General features: G+C 39.7%; 2 protein-coding genes across 8 annotated transcripts in view; one reads left to right on the plus strand and one right to left on the minus strand.

The window, feature by feature from the left end:
• The window catches only part of Exoc5 (exocyst complex component 5), a 46,204-nt gene extending 31,229 nt beyond the window's left edge, over positions 1 to 14,975 (minus strand). Inside the window, exons 1-3 of one of the 3 annotated variants that reach the window (NM_022204.3) lie at positions 14,721 to 14,975; positions 3,218 to 3,312; positions 2,058 to 2,205 (exon numbers count right to left, since the gene is read on the minus strand). In NM_022204.3, the coding sequence (NP_071540.1) occupies positions 2,058 to 2,205; positions 3,218 to 3,312; positions 14,721 to 14,747 (270 nt within the window). In that variant the 5' untranslated portion in view covers positions 14,748 to 14,975. The remainder of the gene's footprint in view (positions 1 to 2,057; positions 2,206 to 3,217; positions 3,313 to 14,720) is intronic. The other 2 variants (XM_063274610.1, XM_039093635.2) reach the window with 2 other exon arrangements.
• A 180-nt stretch (positions 14,976 to 15,155) lies between these two features.
• Positions 15,156 to 26,289, plus strand: part of Ap5m1 (adaptor related protein complex 5 subunit mu 1) — a 29,733-nt gene continuing 18,599 nt past the window's right edge. For 4 of the 5 annotated variants that reach the window (XR_005493717.2, XR_010057813.1, XM_039093286.2 and 1 more), the window contains exons 1-2: positions 15,317 to 15,459; positions 21,977 to 22,622. Coding sequence is in view for 3 of the 5 variants with exons in the window: in XM_039093286.2 (XP_038949214.1) it covers positions 15,386 to 15,459; positions 21,977 to 22,622 (720 nt within the window). In the remaining 2 variants the exon portion in view is untranslated. Of the gene's footprint in view, positions 15,460 to 21,976; positions 22,623 to 26,289 lie in introns of all 5 variants that reach the window. The other variant, NM_001030036.1, reaches the window with a different exon arrangement.

Here is a 26,289-nt window from a genome sequence, read left to right on the forward strand (position 1 = left end):
TTATACATATAAGAGAACCACAAAACAATTCATACCCACTAGCATGACACAATCTAAAACTCTTAACCAAGTTTCTAACTTTTATACCAAAGGCGCCCAAAAGCCCTAAATGGTTGTGAAAGCAATTGAGCATCAAAGGACGAGTTCTGGAGGAGGGCAAGTATGCCTGTGGGGGGCGTGCATGTGCCTATGCAATGCAATGCAGAGGTCAGAGGTCAACATCAGGAGCCTTTCTCTATCTACTGCACTCCACCTTACTACGTTGTGAGACAGGTACTCTCTGAACTTGGGAGAGCTTGCTGCCATTTCAACAAGCAAGCTCAAAGGGATCCTGTCTGTTTTCTCCACCTTGTCACCTCACCCCCATTGCTGGGATTACAGACTCATGCAGACATGGGACCCAGCTTTTTAGAAACTCAGATTCTCATGCTTGAACAGTAAGCACTTTACCCAAGAGCCACTCCCCAGCTCATTGGACTTCTGAAGAACACTCTTGCTACCAAACTGGAAAGCTTTTTTAAAAAAATATATCAGAAGCTTAAAGGGTATTGATTTAAAAATTAACGTTAAAAAGCAATGCTAAGCTGGGTGAGTTGGTACATGCCTGTGTTTCAGCACAGGGGGCACTGAGACAGGGAAATAATTGCAAGTGAGTGGCTCATGCAAGCTATATATCAAGCCTCTGTCTTAATACTTCCTTCCAAAATGCCAGCGACACTAGTATTTGTGATAAAATTGTTCCAGGTTTTAAAAACAGGATAGACATAGCAATTATCTTACTAAAGCAAAATTATATCACTAAAGCTAAATATATCACTTAGCAATTATATACTAATATTAATATACTTACTTATTTAATTATCACAACCCATTAAATACAAAAAAACACAAAGCTTGGAGATGTTAAATTTCTTGAAATTATACAATTAGCTTAATGGTAAGGTTACAATTCTAACTTGCGCAGACTGGACCCAGTTTGTCACTTCAACTATTAATGTTATTTTTTATTGCTCAAAGCAAAGCTTTATTAGAAGTATATGGAAACTGTCACCATGGTTATTAAAAAACACACTTATACATAAATTATTGACTTCTTTAACCAAATATATAAGATAGCATTTTAGCAGAAACGAGCTAATTCCAAAGAATTTGAAGAACGGCCCCTAAAAATGAGCAAAGTACAAAACAATGTTCTTCAAACTACACTTAACAAGATAAACTCCAAATTAAACCAAGCCAGTGAAAGAGATTCAGACACTCAGGTGACTTCAGAGGAGCGAGGAGTCTGGCAAGCAGAGACCGGAGGGCAGACTGGTTTGGTGCTACTGGAAAGTGGACTGAGGAGAGCTGTACACCTGTTTTTCTCACAGTTAGAGTGGAACCCTCACTGAGGCATATCCTAATGACTTTTGTGAAACTACTCAAATCAAATTTCTCCAGGACAGTGGTTTTCAACTTGCAGTTCACAACCTCTTGGGGGGATCATGTATCAGATATCCTAAATATCAAATATTTACACTATGAGTCTTAACAATAGCAACATTACAGCAATGAAGTAGCAACGAAACAATTTAATGGTTGGAGGTGAGCACACCATGAGAAACAGTCTTAAAAGGTCCCAGCATTAGGAAGGTTAAGAACTACTGCTCTCGGGAATAACTTGTTCCAGGTTGGTCTTATTTATGATTAAATTATATTAAAATGACTCCTTAAATATCCATACTAGTAAGGTAGTTCTCAAAATGCAGGGCTAGGGACTAGTCAGTCTTGTGAAAGCTTACTCAATTAAGAGGTGGGAAGCAAGGGTCACTTCTAAGCATCTACCGCCCTAACCTGAACAGGGCAGCACTGGGTTAGAACCCATCTAGTAGCACACCAACGACAATGCTAGGCAGTCACAAACAAACATTAATATCTTATTCCACAGGAACAAAGTTAGACGTTAATACAATTTGACTTGGCTCTTCAAAGACCTAAGGTAAAAGGGTTGAAGAAACTGTGTGTAAGAGAATGAAGATGTTACAGTTCATAGCCGCTCATTTCTGAGCTAAGTGTACCTGGTTGCTTTTCTGCAGCTCTTGTACCTTCTTAGCAAACTCCTTTGCCTCCTTCTGACACTGCTGTTCTAACTTCTCTACTTTCCTTTGAATCCTTTCATCCATTATCTGTAGTTCTTGAATATGATTCACAAATTCTTCTAATAACCTAACAGAGGAAAGTAATAGTACAATCAATTTGCCTATTATTAGCCATAAGGAACAGACCAGTTTTATGAAGGTTTTAGTAAGGGTCCTCTGAGACAGGGACAAGTGTATTCACTTTCTTTACAGCATCTTGTTGCAATTTATTTAATGTCATAGCTTTCTTTCCACTTAGAACAGGTCACGTGACTTTAACAATACATAGCATTAGGAAAAACAGCCAGTTGTTATTGACTTTGCAACGGATTATCTCTAAGGTAAATAAAAACCTGAACAAATCCCCATTAAATATCCAAACAAGCTCTACTTTATTTAAAATTCAAGAAGACAAACGTACAACAAAAATTGTATACATTATAGACTTTATTGACTGTTTCCCTGATTTACAGCTATTAAATTTAAAAGAACATAGTCAACTTTTTCTTATTATTAATTTGCTTATTCAGGATCAGGGTTTTGCTATGTATTCTAGGCTAACCTCCAACTCACAACCCAGCCTCAGCCTCTAGAGTACTTAGATCGCAGGTGGTCAATACCATACCCACAAGTATAACCAGCCTTTTCTAATTTAATGCTAAGTGGAAAAATTAAATTCTTAATAAAGGATAAAATCCTTTTACCCAATCAGCTAAGGAAAAACACTATTTCAGACTTCTAATGCTGTTAAGAAACTTTATTTAAAAGATTTATTTATTTATTTATTATATATGAGTACACTGTCGCTGTCTTCAGACACACCAGAAGAGGGCATCAGATCCCATTACAGATGGTTGTGAGCCACCACGTGGTTGCTGGGAATTGAACTCAGGACCTCTGGAAGAGCAGCCAGTGCTCTTAACCACTGAGCCATTTCTCCAGCTCAAGAAATTTTTGAGGTGGGAAACAAACTATTAATTAAAATTATTTTATATGAATACTCAAAAGAATTCCAATACAGTCATCTCTACTCTAAACACAATTCGTAGTACTATATGGAGACTGTTTTGTTTTGTTTTGTTTTGTTTTGTTAAGTTTACCTTTTAGGATCAAAAGCTTCAGGTCCACCCCTAGAACCACCTCCCGGGGTTCTCCACACGAGACGTTCAATGTATTCATCGGCCACAAAAGGCTCCTGGTTTATAGAATAAACATATTTTAAAAGGGCTTTTGTTGTCGTTGTTTAAAAATCTTCAATAAATAAAGCCAATTGTTTAAAGAAAAGTAGGATGCTAAAATATTAGAACAGCATTACTGACTAGTAGGATGAGCCAAATAGAAAATGAGGAAAGGACATAAAAAGGTAATTTGTTAAAAAACAAAACCAACCAACCAACCAACAAACATCTCAAGCCAAAACCAAAGCACATGTACAGTTTTATTAACAAAGACAAGTTCTCTTTCTTCGGGATGGGGAGAAGAGGTGAGGATGAGGGGGATAGCATATCGCTATGCAGCCTTGACTGGTCTGAAACTTGTTATGACAACCAGGTTGACCTTAAACTCACAGAGATCCTCCTGCCTTTGCCTTGCCAGTGCTGGTGGAATTAAAGATATGACATGCAGCAAGTTATTATTTTTTAATCTAAGAAGCAGAGAAATATATTTTAATTACAGAGCTCAATGTAGCAAAAAGAAAGTAAACTGAAATTTGCACTTTCATTACGGTGGAAAATGTTAATAGATTAACCATTTAAGAAGACAGCTGGCAGCTGTTTTGGTAAAATCAACAGTGTTACACACACTCAGAGCTTTAACCTCATAATTTTATTCTCTGATCACTTGAAGATTGAGGCAACATAACAAATTCAAGGCCAGTCTTGGTTGCATAGCAAGCCCTGTCTCAAAATTTTAAACAGAAATTAAAAATAAAATAAATTTGCAAGGAAATGCATATATAAACAATTCTGGAGTAACTATGCATTATGTGTAATACTCAAAATTATTTATTTAAATATTTAATGAAATTGTACTTAACATAGTAGGTAAACTTAGATGAGAAGCTATGTTCTATTAAAAAAAATCACATAAAGCAACATTCAATGAAAAGAGAAAACCTGTATACACTGTAACAAGCATATTACATTTTCTCAGAAGAAGCATCATTATATTACAACTGTATAGGTTACTGAAGTAGACGGTCCAATCAAAACTAGTGACTATGCATGTTAGGCAATGTGCTCGCCTGCAATCCCAGCACCTTCAAACTTCTGAAGGACAAAGACTTGTGAAGGCAGTGAAAGATGAGGCCACGGAGTCCCCTAAGATTATTAGCAGGTTTCTTATCACACTAGAAGCCAATGCCAATCAGTTCAAAGTACTAAATAAAAATAAATAAATAAATAAATAAGGGGTTGGGGATTTAGCTCAGTGGTAGAGCGCTTGCCTAGCAAGTGCAAGGCCCTGGGTTCGGTCCCCAGCTCCGAAAAAAAAGAAAAAGAAAAAAAATAAATAAAAATTAAAAAAAAAGGCAAAGAATCCTATAGCCAGCAACATCAGCATTCAAAAGCAAGGGAGAAATTGAAATGTTTCTAGATCTAAGAAGGGCTGGAGAGATGGCTCAGTGGTTAGGAACACTGGTTGTTCTTCCAGAGGTCCTGAGTTCAATTCTGGACAACCACATGGTGGCTCACAGCCATCTGTAATGGGATCTGGTGCCTTCTGTATGTCTGAAGACGGCTACAGTGTACAATGTTCCTAAGTTTAAAACATAGGCAGGCAGGTGGACAGACAGACAGAGACAGACACACAGATAAGAATATGTTACCACTAGACCTGCCCAGAATGTAAGGTGAAATAAATGGGCACTAATAACCTAAAAGTGCATGAAATAAAAGTTCTAATAAAGGTAAATTAACAGGTAGGTAATCTAAACAATAATAACCCTGAATACAACTTGATATTTTGTATAAAATTTAAGAGATTAATATATTTCAAAGGTTATATATGTAAAGGTAATTTTGTAATATCAACAATAAACAAGATGAGTGTAGAACACTGTTAGTAATTTATTGAGTTTAAGCTAATATAAATTCAAACTAGAGTGTGATAAGAACTCAAACATAAGCCTCATAGTAAAAACAACATTCTATAGAATACACACAAAAATAAATGAACAGAGAATTTAAATGTTTCACAACAAATTATTAACTGAACTTGAACTAAGACAGGCCAGAAATGAAAGGCAAAGCTATCTGGTTATACAGAAAGCAAACAGCAGATTACAGAAGTCCTTTTTCATTAGCAGCAACTTTAAGTGTAAGTGTAATTTTCCAGAGATTGGCAGAGGACCAAAATATGACCTAACTACACACTGTTTGCAAAAGACCCAAAGTGAAGGGACGAGAACTGATATTCCACATAAACACAATACTAACCAAAAAAGAGGACTTGGAATTTAAAACAGGTTACAAGAGACAATTATAAAGGTTCTGATTACCAAGGAAATACAAAAATTATAAATAAGCATTTAGTACCTAATGAGAAAACACGTATTAGTATTTGAGCAACACTGACAGTGTAGTGATACAGTTTTATGAAAATATCTCAACTGAAAAGGGCTTAACATTTGGCAGCACTCAAACCAGAGTTAATAAAGAGCCTTGAGATCATTTAAGAATCAATTTGCCTTGGATTACGCATGCAATCAGATTTTACAATCTAAGCTAAACATAGTTTTAATCTTAAATTATGAAGTCTTCTACCCTGACCCAAAGTACTATATTTGTGCATGTGTGTTGTGGTAATCATCTGCTGAAAGCAGCCAAGAGGTTGGAAGCATCCAATGTCCACTGTAAATGTGAGAAGTAATCTGGAGATAGCTTGATAATGTCTGTTTGCAGTAGTGTTTGCTAGTCACCAGTCAGCTGGGGCAGTAAAGTAACTTTTGTAAAACTGTTCAAGATTTCTGTGAAAGTAGCTCTAGTTTGTTCATATGCCGTGTTTTTTGTGCTTTGCAATAAATACAGAACAAAGCCCCTTGTTAGGGACAGGCACAGATCTGGGGACAAAACAGACACAAGGCACAACTTACAAGTAACAGAGACAGAAAGATTATAAATAGGTAGGCCAGTAACCAGACTACAGACACAAACAGAAAAGCAGAGAATTGAAATTTGGGCTCACTCTTGATCAAATTAACCCAAGAAGAAGGTGCTGTTTTTATTCCTTAATAAAATATCAACACAACTTCTGAGGTAATCTTTAATGTGTTGTAATCTCTCAATAATGGTCAGATAAGAGATAAGATAACATGAACAAGGACTCAGATTTATTATAACAGACCTACAGTGAAGGGGTAAGAAAAGCACCAGTTCAGAGGTGGTACTCTCTCTGTCTCCTAAGTTGCAGGATATATTCCAAATTAAAACTTGCAATGCTGATCTCTCAAGAGGAAAAACTATTAGGATTAGGAATAAAAAGTAAAGTGCAAACTGCCTACTCTATCTGCTAATTTGTTCATGTCTGCAGAGAAAGAGATCGTGGTACCAAAGGAGGAATACTTTTGTCTAGGCCAAAAGGAAGTAGGAACTGTAATAAACAAGCGGGAAAGACGGCTCAGCAGTTAAGAGTGCTCACTGCTCTTCCAGAGGACTTGAGTTCAGTCAGTTACAGCTCTGTGACAGGGACCTCACAACTAACTGCCTTTAACTCCAGTTCCAAGCGATCTGATGCCCAATTCTGGTCTCCACCTTTGGCAGGGGCAATCACCTGTGGCCCTCAAAAGAAAGCAAAGGTTCTACTACACTGAGGCAGAGACTAGTATCTTATGTGTCACACAAACAACTCTGTTGGGAAGATCAATTCCCTCAATCAATAATGCCACAGCAATAGCCTAAGAAGACTATGTCAACTAGTCTACACAATAAAACTAGTAGCATTATCTAAAGGTAAGATGGGATTAGAATGATCACAGAGAAAAGATATAGGCTCAGATACAATTTGAAAACCATCTACCTACCACAAGGAGACCCGAAATTTACTCTATTAATATTCTTGTATTTTTCCTCCATGAGACTGAATTAGAATGCTGGAGGATCTGTTAATCAAATGAACAGGTATGGAATCTGGTAACACAAGAGTAGCCTATTGTGGACAGTCATGTGCCCCCAGCTCTCCCTGAGAAAGGAACTTACTTGCTTGAGCTGGTAGGAGTGCTTTTACCTGGTGGTGTTCTCAGAGATCCCCTCAGCGACTGAGAGGTATTTTACCGAATACCATGCCCTTCTTAATATAACATATTTCCAATGACTGGGACAGGTGTATAAAGGCATGGTCTGTCTGGTCTAAACCAATGTGGCAGGTCATTTTAATTTTGTAATCTCTCACACCAGCGTTACCAGCACTGCACACTGACACAGATGTTCACTTCTCTCTATGGTCCACCTTACATCCTCACCCCACCTCTTCACCTCAAGGGTACCTACAAATAAATGTGTTGCATGGTAAACTGCCGCAGTGTTTGCTTTTAAGAGGACGCAGGTGACAACACTGTCGAGAGATGAAAGTGGCAGAAAGCGGGGTGCTAAAAAATGGCTTCCTATAACTTTAAGGGAGGCATTTATACATTGCTGAAAGGATGGAAGTGAAGAGAAAGGAGGGAAAGGGAAACAGAATTTCATAAAGGTTTATGGTCTGAACCACTATGCAGTAGTACTTTTTACTGAGTTGGAAGAGGCCAGGGAAGCAGATGGGTAAGGGAGTAAGGAACAAGGGTTTTTTCTGCATGTATCACACTACAGATGCCCATTAGGTATCAGGGTGAAAATAGAGAGCATGTAGTTAAAAAATCAGGTTGGCATGTAGAGAAAGCCATGTCCTCCCAAAAGGCTTCTCACAAAACAAACAAGCGAGCAAACCATCTTTTAGAATTTCATGCGCACAATAAAGATTTATATTATACCCTTGGCTTGGCTATAGTAAATTTTTGTTTTTGATTCAGCAAAACTGCACCAAAAGTCAAAGTACTATGTGCTATCGCGTTATATCTAATTCTCCATAATTGGTCACCGTGCAAAATGGTTTCATGTTCTCTAAATACTAGTAACTGAAAGACAGAGCATGGCATTTGTACTCATTCCTATTGAAAAATCTCTTGAAAATTATCCCTTTTAACCAAGAAGACAAATCCACTGACACAAAGCCAACCATCTTTAATTTTCCTATACCACTACCCCCAAAATAGATCAATATATTGTGTGCGAACAACCCACAAACTCAGAGAAACTAGAATAATCCCCCCACAATTTAGGCGAAAGAATAGAAAGTTTCAGTCAAGTATTTCTGTATTCCTTTAAGCCAACAAAACTGTAAATTCAACTACTACCTGTTGTCTATTTCCCTTATATTTACAATGCTAATTTCTGGCTTCCTTTTACTCGGGAACTTCCCTAAGAAATCCCAATTGAGTTCACATTCTCTGTGAACTCCCATCAGCCTTTCAGCCTACACCAATTCAAGCCCCTCCAGCTGTCTATCCCGAGTTCGGTCAGTAGTTTATCTACAGGACTTCTTCCTATCAACACAACTTCTAGCTCTGACAGCTTCCCCAAGTGTTGGGAATCCCCTAGGAAGCAGTGTTGTGGGATGAGGTAAAATAGAGTATGTTTACATCATGGAAACTCTACCTTCATGAATAGGTTTGTTCAGTTATAAGGAGCTCGGGAAGGACTCGGAGTCCATTAACCAAGTATCACATGCTTTGCTCCAGCCTCTTCTGTCTTCCCCTCTTTTTTGCCTTCTACTGCAGATAAAGTAAAAGGCCTTCTCTAGATGCCAACAACTTGGTATTACAATTCCAAGCACTGAGAAAAATGAATTTCTTTTAAAATTAGGCAGTCTGTTGTTAAAGCAGTTGCAACGATAACAAACCAGAAAAACTAATAAAAAACTAAGCAAACAAAAGGGAGAAAGAATATATATAATGACTCAAAGCCTGGCAGACCCCTGAAGGGCTCCATTTCTTCTCCACGGGATCACCACCACGTCTTCACTTTATACCCTACAAACCTTAAAAGTTCAAATGCCAATGCAAAGCGATTTACTGTCATTTACTCTTTTTTGTTTTGTGTCCCTTTAATGAGACTGAATGCAGGGATCCAAACACATTAGGTAAGTGTTCTCCACAGAATTAAACTACCAGTTCCCTCCTACTCTGAAACCATCCTCATTAAGTCACCCAGGCTGGCCCTGGACTCACTCTGTAGTGAACTTGGAATCCCCCCACCCCACCCCACCCTGTGTCCTAAGTAGCTGGGATCATAGTCCTGCGACACCAGGCCCAGTCTTATTGTTTTATAACATCCTTCTACCTATTTTTTTACTCTTTTCTCCATATTGTAACTGAAAGCAAAGGCAAGCTCTGTCACATACTGTTCTTGCTTTCCAGCTCTGGTCCAATGAACAATGCTGAACAAATCAAAATACTGACTAGCTGGGGTATACAAATCCCCTTGAAAGGCTCCTGACAAACAACCCTGACGTCTATATATATGGTATAATGTACAATATATAATATATATAAGATATACTAGAAATCAGAGCCTAATCAACAATAACACTGTTAGTGAATGATTTTGCCCTTTTTATTCCCATTTGATTTTTAATGATATTCTTTATATATTTTCCATAAATTAATAAACTTTAATTATTGACTATTTGAAAAGCATTATAAAATCCTTCTAAGACTACAAAAATGGATCTCAAACTAATATGGAAAGGCAGAGAAATAAAGCACATTACTATATAAAATCAAGACAAACTTCAAAATGTTTTTTGGAAACTACCTATACAAGATTCAATCTTGAAAGAGGTGTCAATGTTTTAAATGACTGGTAGATAGAAATGTATCTTTTTTTAGGTTATATTAAGTAAAATCTTTTTCCCATGAGAGAATATGCTTTATTTCTGAAAAATATCTGATATTTCAGGTTCCAAAGAAAAAGTAAAGAATATAATGGTATCTTTTACACGGCTGAAGAGAATCACAGAATTCGTTTAAAATTTTAAAGCAAGAATGGTCTTTAAATATCATCCTAACTCAGCTTTTTCATCTCATCTTATTTTATTTCAATTCCAAAAAGTGAGAACATCAGAGAAGTTAGCTCCAAGTTTGTTTTACTACTGAGTTTTAAAACATCTTGGAGTTTTGGCTTTCTGAGTCCTGCGTATGCTTTGAGAAGTCTTTTTCTCTGTGTCTGTTGTCATGCCTGTGCTTCCTCTCACCCAATAAATGCCTGTCTTCAACTTTCAAATTCATGAAAAAGTACAGACCCACGAGGAAGAGTACTGCAGGGTGACAGATATTCTGGTAGACACCATGACTCTAACCTCCCAGTCACTTTCTGCAATTCTCTCTCTCTCACTGTGGTGAGCTACCACTCTCTAGGGTGACTTCTGAGTCTCCTCTGAAAAGCTGAGAGACCCTCAACCTTACTTACTTATTTATTTATTTATTTTATTTTATTTTTAACAATTCACCTTGTAGAACAAGCTGACTTCAAACTCACACTCTTCCTGTTCTGCAACCCCAATTCCAGAATCACAAGCATTTGCTACCCTGCCAGGTCCCTCCTTCCTATTAATTCACTTAAATTCAAAGTGGCTACCATTCTTTTAACTGTATTCTTCTAAGTAGTTCATCAATTTAAGGTAAATCGTCATTCTCCCTACCCCTAGGTAGAAACAAAGTAATCTTCAAAATAACCTTCTGAAGGGAAAACGAGTATTCTCTCATCCATTCTACAGAGAAAAATGCAGTGACAGAAAATAGGTGATTTCTCAGACCATGCAGCTACTGAGACATTGAGTTGAGAGATACTGTCCATTCCCAAGCCTAGGTTATTATCCATATAAAGCAATAATTTCAAAACTGCTAATAGTAGTTGCATAGTTTTGTTTATTTTTAGGTTTTTGGAAAAGGGTCTCACTCTAGCCAAGTGTATCCTGAACCTCTAATTCTCCTGCCCACCTCCCAAAGCTGGGATTGACTACAACTGTGTGTTCTAACACCTGGCTTTAATCTATACATCTTCCCCTCCTTCTTCCAACACTGGGGATTTAACTCAGTGCTTTCTATGAGTTAGTCAAGCACTCAGCTATAACCTCAGTCATTTTTGCTTTTCATTTTGAGACAAGAGTCTAAGTTGTCCCATATGGCCTTGAACTTGCAGCAATCCTGCAGTGGTCTCTAGAGTAACTGGGATTACAGATGGCCCACTAGATCCAGCCTAACATATACTTGAAAAAAAATATTCCTTCTTTCCTTAACATATACTTAAAATTATCATATCATTTTCTCCCTGAAAGAGTCCTATCAATTTTCTTTGCTGTGGTTAATATATCATTAACCACCTCCTTTCCCAACTTCACACACACATTAACTTCTCAGTAACCAAATTCTTTTCAATCCTTTCCAAAATACATTCCCAAATCCTCATTTTTCTGTCTCCATTAAATTAGTTTAAGAATTTTACCTTTTAGGTTAAAGAACCAATAACAGACAATGTGGACGGATTATGAAGTGACGAGAACAGGTATTAGTAACAATGACAGACTGTCGATAATCTTCATTGAAAGTCGTATGACTTCACACTAACATTAGTCATATGACTCACGTAAGCCTACTAGGAAAGTCATCAGTTCCTTTACACATGTTCTACAAAAGCTTTCTTAAAACCTCCTCAAATTCTCCTCTCATCTCAAAGACTTGCCCTGAGCCACTACTTCTACACACACACACACACACAACACACACACACACACACACACACACACACACACACACACACACACACACACACACATTCCCTTCCCCTTACAAGCTGGAGTTAATCTCCTGCTTGAAGTTTCTACTCTCGTCTATTAACACTTAACTTATGATACTATTAGTACGTGGAAATTAATTACTCCAGGACAGAAGGATTCTGACTTTCTTCTGCACCACGCTTACCAGTTAACTCAGCTGTCTACCCCATCTATAATTTTTTTAGTTCAGGATCTTTTAACCGATGAAAACTTTTCTGTGGCAAGTGATATTCAGTGCTGTTAATTTTAGCACTTTATCTTGAAGTTGTTAGGTACTCAAAAGTATTTATTGAATAGGTAACTGGCCCTAGTTTTTAACAAAGAACTCTCCTACAGCATGTAACCTGCCAAGAGAAATGCGAATAATCAGTAAGAATGACAGGAGAGGCAGTCACCAAAGGAGAAGGAAGTATCTTCAGTAGAACATAGAAAAAAGCAATGTAGGCAGCAACACAAGAATTTACCACCCAAGTCATGTTTTAATATGCTGAATATGTCATTAATCCAAACCACGGAGGAATCTCAGTTCAGATAGGCCATCCTGAGTTTATTACTTAAAACACCACAGACGGATTCCTTCAGAAAGACCTGTCAGCAAGGAATGAAACTAAGATGATATTCTGGGCAACTTGCAGGGTATACATTAATGCAGTAACTGAGTTACCTATTAACAAATCATTCTGTCAACCGAGGAAAGATTTACGGTTTGATTTTACTGTCAGAAGTTGTCTGTTACAAAAAGGATGAGTCACCAAACCAGTAATAAGATTTTATAAAAGGCAGAGTTAGCAATGAAATTTCATAGATTCAAAGCTCGACTTTGTTTCCACCTAATTCCTCTAATTCGGAAAATGAAAGTACAATTCTATTTAGAAGTACATGAAAACCAGGATGCAGAAAAACAAAATACCCTTGACTACATCCTGCCCTATCTTCCCCAGTTCTCCAGCTGTGACTTAGAATGGGAAGTAGGAGAGAAAGACACCGCCTGACAATCTGCGGCCCTATTTGTGGCAGTAGCTGCAGGAAACGGCAGCAGACACTGGGGGCCTTTTTCCTTCTCCCCTCTCTATAGTAAAAAAAAGTCAACTTTTCACTTGGAGAATGAAGGTTTATTCACAAGAAGAGCCTATTGCAGGGTTAGGCTCAAAGCCATCCAGGAAAAGACCAAGAAACTTAAATTATACATAACTGGTACCATTTCGTTGTAATGATTACTATGCTTTTAATTTTAATGAAATAACAACTACAAATGACGGGTGGGATCACCCCGGTTGAGACCTGAGTGTTCTATGAATCTTCTTATTACTGTGCCATCATTGGCTTTCTCTCCTACAGAACTGCTGCCACTGAGCTAAATGACTCCACTAAATGGCAAGACCTAGAGAACAAAAAACAAATTTCCTCATCACCTTCCCCTTTCTTCATTCCTGGGAAAGAAAGCACATTTTCAAATAAGTTACTGAACACATCTTTGGTCATACATTTAAAGAAGAAAATATAGTATGACCCAAGAGAAAGCTGTGGATGTTAAAAGAGAACTCATCAAAACAGAAAGATAGTATGTTTTTCTGTTAATAAGTAGCTTGTCGTGAAATGTATTATTTAAAGATCACAAAGCCTGTAAGATGTACAAATTGAAACAAGGAATCACGGAAGTATCTAATATCTTGACCAAGGATACACAGTGAATTTTCAGAGTATTAGGGCTGTTTCCTTGGCCTAGTATACATGAAGGGACCGCAGAATTTTATGATCAGTGAAGCTAATGTTCTATATCTCCAGACGTTTACATCTAAGGATTAGCAATAAATTTTTTAGGTGTAATTATAAGCCTTTACTCAAATCACTTTCATTACAACTTACAATTTAACCATTGTACAATTTCTCTGAACAAATGCAAGTGAAGGTTCAGTAACAAAAAAAAGTAACTGAAAAGTTAGATTTATTATGGAAACTACAGCATTTAAAATTCAAGTCCCAAAACATGCTAATGCTCAAACCAAATGGATGTACAATTTTCACCTACGGCGAAATCCTTAACTGGGAACTGCAGTGTTCTCTACAACTTACACTTCTGTAGCTATGAAGTAATCACGCCCCCAAAGGGGGAGATGGTGTATCCTTCATTTTTCTTCATATCTCTACTTCTATTTTTTTTCCACGTAAGGAGATACTGTTTCATTGTCTTATAATCCCATTCCATTATCTCAACCCTCACAGCTTCTTAAACTGACACGCCACAAAATCCAACTGTCATGTTTAAACATCGAAATACTCAAGAAATGCACCTGAACGCCCCCCACAGCCTCTCACACCCCAAGGATCCTCTAACAAGCAGTTGGATGGTTCCACAGCAATTAAATGCAGTCAGTAAGATGTGTCGCTTTCCTTCGGTGGTAAGGCTAAGTAGGCCTTTATTGTCCTGAATCCTCCCAGTCTTTTCGACTGTAAGGGAAGCGGGCAGGCACCCCAGTGCGGCTCCTAAGCCTGTCGAAACGTCGGCACGGAGAAGCCCCCCGGATTCTCAATTCAGCTGTCCCCCGCAGCACTGTCGTGAGGATCTGCACGGCAAGATCCGGCTCGCCGGACCCGGGCTCCCGAGTCAGCCCTGCCCACTGCCCGTCCTGTCGCCAGAACGTCTGGTCGCCCTGCCACCCGAATGGGCCCAGCGTCCCGCCGACACCCGCACCGCTCCCGCCCTTCCCCCGCCGCCGCTCGCGGAGCCCCGGGACCCACCTCGAAGAGCTCGGCCGTCGTGGCCATGCCGGCCGGCTGAGAGGCTCGCCCCGCGCTCGAGGCCGTCTCCGCTTCACATGCTGCGCCTCAGAGGCGCGGCTCACCAGTCCCAACTCGGCCTACCGCCTCCGGCCCCGGCTGCGCACCGCTGCGGGTTGCCCGGGTCCTCACACAGCGAAGACAGCGCAAGAGAGCGGCCATGAAGCGGAGCCGCAGACGCCTGTCAGCTGCCTCCCAGCGCCGCCCGCGCCGCTCCCATTGTCACCGCCTCGCACGCCGGAAGTGGAGCTGCGCGCGCCCGGCGGACTTCGCGGGGCGGGCGAAAGGAGCGAGCGGCCGGCTGGCCGCGGAGGCGCTCATTTGAAAGCGAATGACGCGCCTTGAGCCTCGCGGGCCGCCATCCCGGAAGTGGGAGATAAGAGTATTCCAGTCCCTTGAGATTCCGGGTGCAGGTTCTTAAGACCTTCTGAGGAGTGTTTTACCTTCCTGGAGGGACCAGGAGACTTGAGTCACCTCACCCGGAAGAGCGAGCATCTCCAGTGAGCTCTTGCGGCGCCGGGAGAACCCCGACGTTGCGTGGTAGAGTCCTTTCAGAAGGCGGGGTCTACTCTGGCTGGATGGCGACCTTAGTTTCTGTACTGCTCTGATACTTGAGTGGCTTAACCATGGCCCTGCGGGCAGTGTGGCTCATACGTCACGAACCAGGAACTCCACTTGGTGGCACCGTCAAATTCTCCAGGTAATTGAAGTCTGGATCCTCAGGTATGGTCGGTCCAAGGATGAAGCGTGCAGGAATTTTTGTGGTGCACTGAATCTCCGCTCTCCCAGGAGCAGAAAGCTGAGTGCCCTTGGGCAAGTTAAGCTTTCTACGCTCATCTCATATTGTTGAAAGGAATGAGTTGCTTGACACATGTTGCTACATGTTTTCTAATATTACTGTTATTGTATCTTTTCTTCTTGAGACAAGATTCATATACACCGGGCTATCTTAAAACTTGATATGTAGACCAGGCTGCCCTTGAATTTACAAGTACCTGTCTGACTCTGCCTCCAGAGTGGGATTAAAGGTGTGGACTACACCCGGCTATATTATTGTATCTGTAAAATGTATTCCATCTGTTTAAAGATTGGTAGAGAAATGATGAAAGGAAAAAAAAACTTACTGAGCACTAAGCATGTCGGGCTTTTCAACTTTGAATGGCAGAATTATTTCAGAATATTTTAATTCATTTCTACAAAAACTCCTTGTTGAACAAAAGACTTATTTTCGTCAAATCACTGCATCTGACTACTAAAAATCTTTAGAGTTTGCAGCTCCTAGTGAGTGAGCAAAATGGAAGTATGAAAAATTAAATTCCAATCACTTTTTTTTTTTAGGTCACATAAGTGATTTGGTCCCACTTTTAGAATTTGCCATATCTTACCAAAATAGTTCTATGGAGAGGACTCTGCAGTTCTTTACTAGATACTAACCCCTATAGGCTGCCTCGCCACTTTGCTTGTAGTTTTATTTGCTTTGCAGAAATGTTTTAATTTCATGTGATCCCATTTGTCAGTTCTTGGGGTTGTTTCCTGTTCTCTGCAGTATTCTAATGAGCCTCTGTGTTAGTGAGTAGCTGTGGGATCTGGGAAAGCACCAATATACAGTACTTCTTCCTGCATGAGAGAAAGAGGAACCGATTTTAAATCTCTATGAATGGAAACCAGTAGGCATGTGGGTGGTGAAACTGAGAAACTCTGTTATTAGGTTTTTGTTGTTGTTGTTTTGAGACAGAGCCTTACTGTATAGCAGTGGTTGACTTAGAATTCATTACATAGACCAGGCTAGCAACAAACTCATAGATATCTTCCTGCCTCTGCCTCTAAGTGCTGGGATTAAAGGTGTGCAACCACCGTGGCCCATGTTAGTTTTGCTTAAGTTTAAATAGCACATGTACCTAGTGTCTACCATATTGGACAGTGTAGGTCTAGATATGAATATATGGTTTTCTTTGTTTACATTCCTTGCTGCCTCTCCCATTCAGAAGAGTGCTATCTATGGTAGACATCCTCAAACAGGGCCTTAGGACATGATATACTGATTCGACAAAATACTGACAGATCGCTTCCCTGAATGCTAACACATTCATGAGAAGTCAGTGAGTTTCTGTACTTCCCTGACTCTTATTCTAATTTTACCAATGAAGGAGATCTAATTTCTATTTCTATACCTTTCTGTAACAATATTCATTAGATTTCTGGATTACCTTTTTTGAATTACCCTTACTTTCCAAAGATACCATTTTATCCACTCTGTATAATTCTGTTATATTTAAGTCAATTTGAAGTACATCTTTGAATATGGTGTTAAGTAGGAATTTCACTTTTTCTTTATACTATGTGAGTTTTCCTAACATCATTATGTAAACTATCTCTCCTTCATTGACTTACTATTGATGTTTCTATATTTCTTCATATAAACATTGGTCTGTCTCTGTTCTATTACTTTGTCCTTTTTGTGCCAGGGTTCTGACTTTATATGCATGTATTCGTATCTTAATAGTGTAATAGAAGTGAGACTTTGTTAATTGAAAACGTAAGTTCTCTGAAAAAGTCACGTAGGGCTAAAGAGATGCTCAGTAATTAAGAACATGTCTATTCCCAGCATCCATATGGGACAGCTCACCAGCCACCACTAACAGTAGACTTATTAGACCCAATATCCTTTTCTGGACTTCAAAGCCATCTGTACTCAAAAGCACATACCTACCCTCACCCCTGCACATATAGACACATAATTGAAAAATGACAAAAATACTTTAAAAGTCATATTAGTTTTAAGAATGCCTTCCCAGTTATACATATTACATACTTTAGAAGACACATTCAGATACGTTTAGATGAGTTTCACTACATGTCTGTGGAGGTAGCAAGTTGGGGGGTCACACAGTTCATCTGTGTGTCACCTTAATTCTATAGTGAATGAATTTCTAGTTTTACGAAGTTCTACATTTTCTGACCACTTGGAGCTGATATTAAGGCTAATAGATATGAATTAGCGCATGCTCTATAACATTTTAGAAAAAGAAATGTATGATAACACTAAATTTAAATAACAGCAATAGACCAAAGGAATCTATTCAAGTTGAGCTTGGAAAACCAATGTGTTTATGGGGTTATTTAAGGGAGCGTGGATGACTCACAAGAAGACACACACCAAAGTCACCAGAGTCAGTGTTCACCTGGTTCACCTGTTGTTATGGTAGTGGTTGATGTTTTGAGGAGGGAAGGCCTTGAGATGTTCTTGTCAGGGTCTCAGCTGGCTAATAACTTCTGTTTTAGTCACAGTTTCATTGCTATGAACAGACACCACGACCAAGGCAACTCTTATAAGGGACAACATTTAACTGGGGCTGGCTTACAGTTTTAGAAATTCAGTCCATTAAAATGGCAGGAAGCATGTATCATCCAAGCAGACACAGTGCTAGAGAAGGAGCTGAGAGTTCTGCATCTTGGTCACACTGCAGGCAGAACAGACTGTCTTCCAAGGCAGCTAGGAGGAGGGTCTTAAAGCCCACCTCCACAGTGACACACTTCCTCAATAAGGCAGCCCCTTCTGATAGTGCTACTCCCTGGGCCAATATTCAAACCACCACAGCCACTCTCCTCAACACAGAGCAATGTAACTATTGAAATGATCTAATATTTAAACCAATAAAGACACAAGAGGCAGGAGGCCTAAACTGAAGTAAAAACCTGCTAGCTCAGGGAGGTAACTTTATTAACTATATATAAAATATCTATTTACAAGCCTGGTTCTTACAACTAAACTGCTAGCTCTTCAGAGATCTCTTTGTATCTGTGTCATACTACCAAGCTAGTTGACCTTACTGCTGAGCTCCTCTAAACCCAAGAGGTCTCCTTAGCTCTCTTTCCTAGAATCCTGTTTTACCTTAGTCCTGCCAGCTGTTTCTCTGTAGTTCCTGCAAACCGAAAGAGAAAATCCCTGTCTTTTACCAGAGCTCCTTCCATAAAGGATCTTCAAAGCTGAGGGAGAGAGGGAGAGAGGGAGGGAGTGGGGGGGGGGAGAGAGAGAGAGAGAGAGAGAGAGAGAGAGAGCGCATGAGAGCACACACATGCGCGTGCGCGCATACACACACACACACACACACACACTCTCAAATTCGGTCGCTTATAAAAGAAGTCTCTAGCTCTCCCCCATCCCCCATCCCCTTGGCAGGCTGAGCTATGCCACCGTAATGGGTTGGGTGGGGGCATCCAAGCCAAGTCTCTAGGGGCCAAACCATTTCACCTTTAGAGCAGAGTAGCTCAAGGCTACCCTACTGACCTGCCTGGAGTCATAGAGCAAGGTACCCAAGACCTCACTCAAACAACTTGCCTTAAACTAGGCAGGAACTTTCCATTCTCTAGCATTCTTACCTATGGAGGGTTTAGAGGCATACCCCAACTACATCTCTTCAGGACACAGCTAACTGCATCTGACAAACACAGTATCTATTTAAGCTTTTATATTTTGCTAGCAATTGGTATGTACAGTGATCAAATATCCTGTAACAACAGCCACACTACTGCATATTCCCTGCCTGCATGCCAAAGAGTAGTGGCTATCATTTAAGATACAGAAGGCAAGCGGTCTCACTGCAGCAGTCTTGACTATACCATCAGCCTAAGTACAGCTCAGGCTGGTATTCTACCCCACAGCTATAGGGACACTTAAGACTTGAAACAAAACCTAGATTCGTGTGAAATGACGGATTAAGTCATCCAAAAAAAGTTAGTAAACACACTGAGATATTATTTAAGGCTCCAGATTAATTTATTTTCCTTATATTCAACCATGAGGGTTTTATGCTTAAGAATTTTATCTTCCAGGTAACTAGAAAAATAAGAGGTCACTAATGGTGCACTAGCTAATTTCTCCCCTATTCTATCAGAAAAATATATAAGCATCTAATCATTGTAGTACATTGTTTTTAATTATTATCAAACATTAACATCTTGGGGACTAGATTAGAGAAAAACTAATCTAGGTTTTGTTTCAAGACAGGAGTCAGGCCTTAAGGATCCCTATAGCTATGGAGTATAATACCAACCTAAACTGTACTTAAACTGATAGTATAATCAAGATTGTTGTATTACCATCATTTGCCTTCTTATATCTTAAATGACCTTGTAATGGAAATTATTTTTAAAATTGCTTAGTAGTTACTATTCATTTGGTAGGCTTTTGTTTGTTTTGATGCTGGGAACTGAGCCCTGCATGCTAAAGACATACTCTTCCACTAAGGCACAACCCTTGACCTGCCATTTGTTTTACAAATAGGAAAATGGGCTTAGGTGAGTGTGTGTGTGTATGACAGGGTTCTCCATAGGAACAGAACTAATAGAATGAATATATATTATAGTGAATATATTGTTCATTATATAATTATGCGCACACATATTTATTAAAGTGGCTCACAGGCTGTGGTCCCGCTAGTCCAGCAATGGCTATCCAGCAGTGGAAAGTCCAGGAGTCCAATAGTTGTTCAGCTGGATGTCTCAGCTGGTCTTCATATGCACTGGAGTCCCCAAGAAGTAGGTTCCTAATGACAGTGTAGGCATGGACTTGCCAATGGAAGTGAAGGGAAGCAGGCTAAGAGAGAAAGCAAGCTTCCTTCTTCTATGTCCTTTGTATAGACTGCAGCAGAAGGAGTGCCCAGATTAAAAGTGGATCTTCCCACCTCAGAAATCTGGATTAGAAGTGGGTCTTCCCACTTGAAGTAATTCAATAAAGGGAAAAAAATCCCTCACAGGTGTACCCAGCCACTTGGGTTCTAGTTAACACCAGACATAGTCAAGTTGACAACCGAGAATAGCCGTCACAGAGAGTTAGCTTATACATTCAAACATGAGTGGTTAGTGGGTAACTTTATTCTGGACCTTAAAGTAGAAAGGACAAGAATAAAGAAAAATGTATTTGTTGAGAGTAAAAAACTGTGTTTAGGAGCTGGTGGTTTAGGTCAGTGGTAGAGAGCTTGCTAAGACCTCGGGGTCAGTTCTCAGCCCTGGAGGGAAGTGAAGAAGGCATTAATGGATTCTTGTAAATGACTGGAAGTGCCTGAGCATGGTCTATTTTGTTGTGGGGAAGATAAATTAGTAAATTTACATTCCCCCAGAGAATGTAAACCATAAAGGATTAATTTAATTTTCCTCTTTTTTATTTATCTCAAAATATCTTCCAGGACTAGAGAGATAGTGCATGATCACTAAAATGATCTTTTATATTTTTTCAAGAGTTGGTAAGAACATTCAGGACATCTGTTATTTCACTGTATAAACTTAGTATCATCTTAATAAATGAATCTAAAAGTTTGGAGGGTTAAATATAACCACCTCTTTATGACTTATCTACTAAGATGTTATTTAAGTTATTTAAAGCTTATTACAGATTCCTAAAAGGAAAAAGGATTTAATATTGGCTCAAAGTTCGAGGGTGTAGTCTCTTAGGATGAAGAAGTCATGGTCCAGGAGCCTGGGGCAGCCGATTGCATTGCTTCTGCAGTCAGGAATCAGAGAGCAGTGAGTGTTGCTGCCCTACTCTCTTTCCATTTTATTCCATCCATGTTCAGGGTGGGGCTTCCAACCTCAACCTAATCCAGAAAGCCCCACAGATATGCCTGGAGATCTGTTTCCCTATGGACTCAGTCCCATCAGGTTGACAATGAGGAGTAACCATGACATCAACCAAGAAGGAATCTGAGTGTCTGAAAAACAAAGATTTTGAATTAGAATCATGTGCCCCACCTATTAAAAACACTAAATAAATTGAGCCAGTAATTTTTAGCGTACGTAGTACATTTTACCATTTGAGATAATGTACTAAACATGAAGTGTTGGCTCCAGTCAGAAGGGAACAGGTTTAATGGTTCAGGGGTATTTTCCGTGGTAGTGTGTATTATTTATTTGTTGCTTATGTTGTTTGCCTTGTGTTTTAAAGTCTTTTAATTCTTGGGCTGGAGAGATGGCTCAGTGGTTAAGAGCACTGACTGCTCTTCCAGAGGTCCTGAGTTCAATTCCCAGCAACCACATGGTGGCTCACAACCATCTGCAATGGGATCTGATGCCCTCTTCTGGTGTGTCTGAAGACAGCTACAGTGTACTCACATACATACATATAATAAATAAATAAAATCTTTCAAAAAAAATCTCTTAATTCTACCATTTTAATTTTACTTGAAAGAATCATTTGTAATGTTTTTGTTCCCCTAATGCAGACGCTATCCTACTGTTGAAAAGCGAGCGAAGGTCTTCAATGGAATGAATTATGTTCCTGTACCTGAAGACGGTCCCTTTCTTAAAGCATTGCTCTTTCAACTTAGATTATTGGATGATGATAAGGACTTCGTGGAAAGCCGTGATAGCTGTTCAAACATCAATAAAACATCCATCTATGGGCTCTCAGTAGGAGGTGAAGATCTCTGGCCAGTCATTGCTTTCCTGAGGAATGACATGATCTATGCAAGTGTTCCATTAGTTGAACAAGCTCTGTCCCCTCGCCCACCTTTAATTAGTATTAGTGGGGTGTCACAAGGCTTGGAACTGCTTTTGGGAGTACATGATTTTCTTTACTCCAGTCAGAAAAACGACACTGACCTCCACAGCAGACTGAGTCAGTTGCCTGACTTGCTTCTGCAGGCTTGTCCTTTGGGGACTCTATTGGACGCTAACTTGCAGAACTCACTGAATAGCCTTAACTTCGTATCTGTGACTCAGCCACAAAAACAGCCAGCCTGGAAAGTTGGAACATACAAAGGAAAAGCACAGATTTCTATTTCTATCACTGAGAACGTAAAATCCATGCAATATGGTAAACAGGATATAGCAGACACATGGCAGGTCGTTGGGACAGTCGCTTGCAAGGTGAGTTTCCTCCAGCATTTGTCATGCCGTTAACACTGAAGGCAGTGAGGTTTGTAACTTGGGCTTTACATGTTTAAATGATGTGCTTGTTATCCTTAGCAGCAGCTGTGACACTTTATGTTATCTTTCTGTATTTCCTACAAACTGCTTACTTAATGACTGTTATGTAATGAATCATCCCATTGCTCTGAAATAGACATTATCTTCATGGTTCTGTGCATCAGAATCTTAGGAGCCGCTTAGCTGGAACCTTCAGAGCACAGTCTCAGGAGCCCATAGTCAGGACGTTGATTCGAGCTATTGTTCTCTGAAGATCCGACTGGATCTTCAGTATCTGCAGCATGACTCACTCACACGGGTGGCAAGTCAGTGCTGGCCGATGGGAGGAGGTCTCGCTTCCACTCCTAGTGACGTCTCTGCTGGCTGCTTAAGTGTCTTGATGACTCGGTGACTGACTTCTTTCAGATCAGAGTGTGTGTGTTTGTGTGTGTTTGTGTGTTTGTGTGTGTGTGTGTGAGAGAGAGAGAGAGAGAGAGAGAGAGAGAGAGTGTGTGTGTGTGTGTGTGTGTGTGAGAGAGAGAGAGAGAGAGAGAGAGAGAGAGAGAGAGAGATAGGAATCAGGTCCACTATTAAACGAATTGCTTCAGAGAACTTGTGAATATAGCTTCCATTTTTCTAGGAGATGAAGTTGACAAGTCCTGTGACTTTACATCAGATACCAAGAAGAGCTCTTGTTTTTATTTAAATAACTCAGTAGTAGAGTCATCTGTCTTAAAGTTAGAAAGCGTAAGAAAACAGTTGGAATCGTCTCTACAAACAATGGTTAAAGTCAGGTTGAATGGTGATCAAAACTCAGTCCTCCAGTTAAACACTGCGTGTATGTGTTAGTAGTAGTCTCAAATATCTTTTCTACTTCTTTATGTATTTTGGTAACTTTAATGTTTAGTCACTTTAAGTCCTATGAATAAAGTAAATTTTAAGAACAGAATTAGACAGGGAAATTGTCTTTTTTGAATTAAAGTAACCTAAAAGTTTTTTCTATGCTAAAAATTTCTGTCATGCTCAAAACTGCTTTCAAGTTATCCATCCTGTTAGGAAGAACCACTTTAAGAAGTCTGACAGTCATAAACTATCCCACTCCTCTCCTGAGCACAGTGGAATAGAAAGTAGACAAGGTCACAATTTTTCTTCCGGGATGTGTTGTGATTGACATGGTGTTTACATCTCTATTTACTGAGAAGTTGACCCTAGGGTTTTGTTTTGTTTTGTTTGTGGGAAGTGTGGGTTATTCTTTCCTTTCATGGTTTAAATTACCATAATGGAAATCTTCCTTAAATAAAGGAGGAGGGGCTGATGGCTCAGCAAGTAAAGGCACCACCACCAGGCCTGTCCACGCGTGCTATAGCACACATGCTTATACACATACATACTGTCCACGTGTGCTGTAGCACACATGCTTATACACATACATACTGTCCACGTGTGCTGTAGCACACATGCTTATACACATACATATTCACACACACTAAAATAAATCTATGTACTTTTCTAAAAACTGTTTTAAAATGGGGAGGGAGAATGCAGTATACTTCAACATAACACTAAATGTTTCTCTGATGTGCTTTGCCTCTAAATGTTTTGTGGCCTTCCAAAGTCACATAATTTTACAAATCTTTTATCATTTTTAAAAAAATTTTTATTGGATATTTTTAATTTACATTTCAAATGTTATTCCCTTTCCCAATTTCCTATCCATAAGCCCCCATCCCATCTCCCATTCCCCTTCTTCTATGAGGGTTCCCCCTCCTCAACCACCCTCCTTTCCCGCCCTGACATTCCCTTACACTGGGAGGTCCAGCATTGGTAGGACCAAGGACTTCTCCTCCCATTGGTGCCCAACAGGGTCAAACTCTGCTACATATACAGCTGGACCCATGGGTCTTTTATCATTTTAAAATAAGATAACTTTTTCTGTGCCTGCTGCTTTTATAGTTCCTAGTTCTGAGGTCCAGATATGCATATGCCAGACTATTTTTAAAAAGAGTACAGATTCTGTCTAGATTGGCAATCCTCATCCTGTACATATGATTTTTAAGTGACTAGATAGTGGGAAATGTATAACAAGTTTGTATAATGGTACCATTTTTTAATCTCATTGTGAATGATACACTGCTAGAGAAAATTTAAATGAACGTAATGATGTTTTAAATTTTAATACCCTTTACTATTAGATATTTCTGTATTATCTCCATAAATAACAAATGCAAACTTAAATTCTTAGTAATCTAAAAACATAGCACATATTTTTAAATTCTAGTAAAAATAGTTGTCATTTTAACTTTCAAATTTGAAGTTTGATATTTTTGTAATTGTCACAGGAAGGAAAAAGGCCTTGCTAAGCTACTTGTACCCCAGCACAGTTCGGTACTGTTGAAGTGCTTAAATGTGAGACAGAAACACTAATGAATTCATACTTGTTAAATTGCACATCAGACTTTACAAAGTCAGATGGTTTGGTGGTTAAGAGCACTTAGTGTTGCAGAGGACCAGAATTTGATTCCCAGCACCCACATCATAGCTCACAACCGTCTGTAATTTTAGTTCCGAAGAATCTAACACCTCTTCTGACCTCTGTGGGTACTCGCAGGCAAACATACATACCATGAAATTAAACGGACACTTAAAACATCACAAAGTAAAAGATTTTATATTGTTATTGGGAAAAATAAATTAGAAAAGGGTGTACTGCAAGCCCTTTTAGGATACCCTATGAATAGCAGTGGATTGATGAAGAGGCACGGAAGCTGCAAGAGGGAAATAACAGAAGCATAAGCAGGTCCATGTAAACGCTGGTGGCGCATGGTACATGTGGAGGACTGGGTAGCATCCAGACCTAAGCATTTGCCTGCTGAGTTCTGTCAATGCCTTGTGTCTAATCAAAACAATTGCCACTTTTATGCATCGGTTGGCTAATTGGATCCAGTACCTTACGAAGTCAGTCAGGCCTGGAGAGGGCTCAGTGAATTAGAGTGCTTGCTGCGCTTGCAGAAAACCCAAGTTGGATTCTTATACTCATGCCAGGAAGCTCACAACTAACTGCTTGTGACTCCAGCCCCAGGAGATCCGTTGTCTTCTGATCCTGGCTTCCAGAGACTCTACTCACTGCACATAGCTACATACAGAACACATGTGCATGATTCAAAGTAAAATAGAAAGTAAGTGTCAAGTTAGAATTAAGGTACAAAGGAGGCCCCAACCATACCTCTCCCCCTGCACCCCCATTTATACACACGCAAGTAAGATTTGCTGGTGTGGTTTATGAGGTAAGGATGGTAAACCTCAAGGACCAGAGGCTGGGGGATAAGACTTTTCCTCTGGTTTCAGAAACGAGTCACCCAATCCTTCATTCTGGAGCCTGGAATAGGTAGAGAAGTCAGTTCATGGAGAAGTCTGAGAACTGCCATTTCAGCCTGTTAACGTCAACCTAGGAATTTAAGGAGAGGTCTGTGACAGTGCTCCATCTGGTCCTAGTAGCCATAGCATAGGAGCTCACGGGAAGACCTTGGGAGCTGTCTCACCTGCCTTCTCTGACCTCCCAAGGATAGTGAAGTCCCTCATGCAAACAAGTCACACAGAGAAGGGTCTACATGCAAAAGAATACTATCAG

This window comes from Rattus norvegicus, chromosome 15, assembly GCF_036323735.1.
Source record: "Rattus norvegicus strain BN/NHsdMcwi chromosome 15, GRCr8, whole genome shotgun sequence".
In the NCBI taxonomy this organism is placed as follows: domain Eukaryota; kingdom Metazoa; phylum Chordata; class Mammalia; order Rodentia; family Muridae; genus Rattus; species Rattus norvegicus.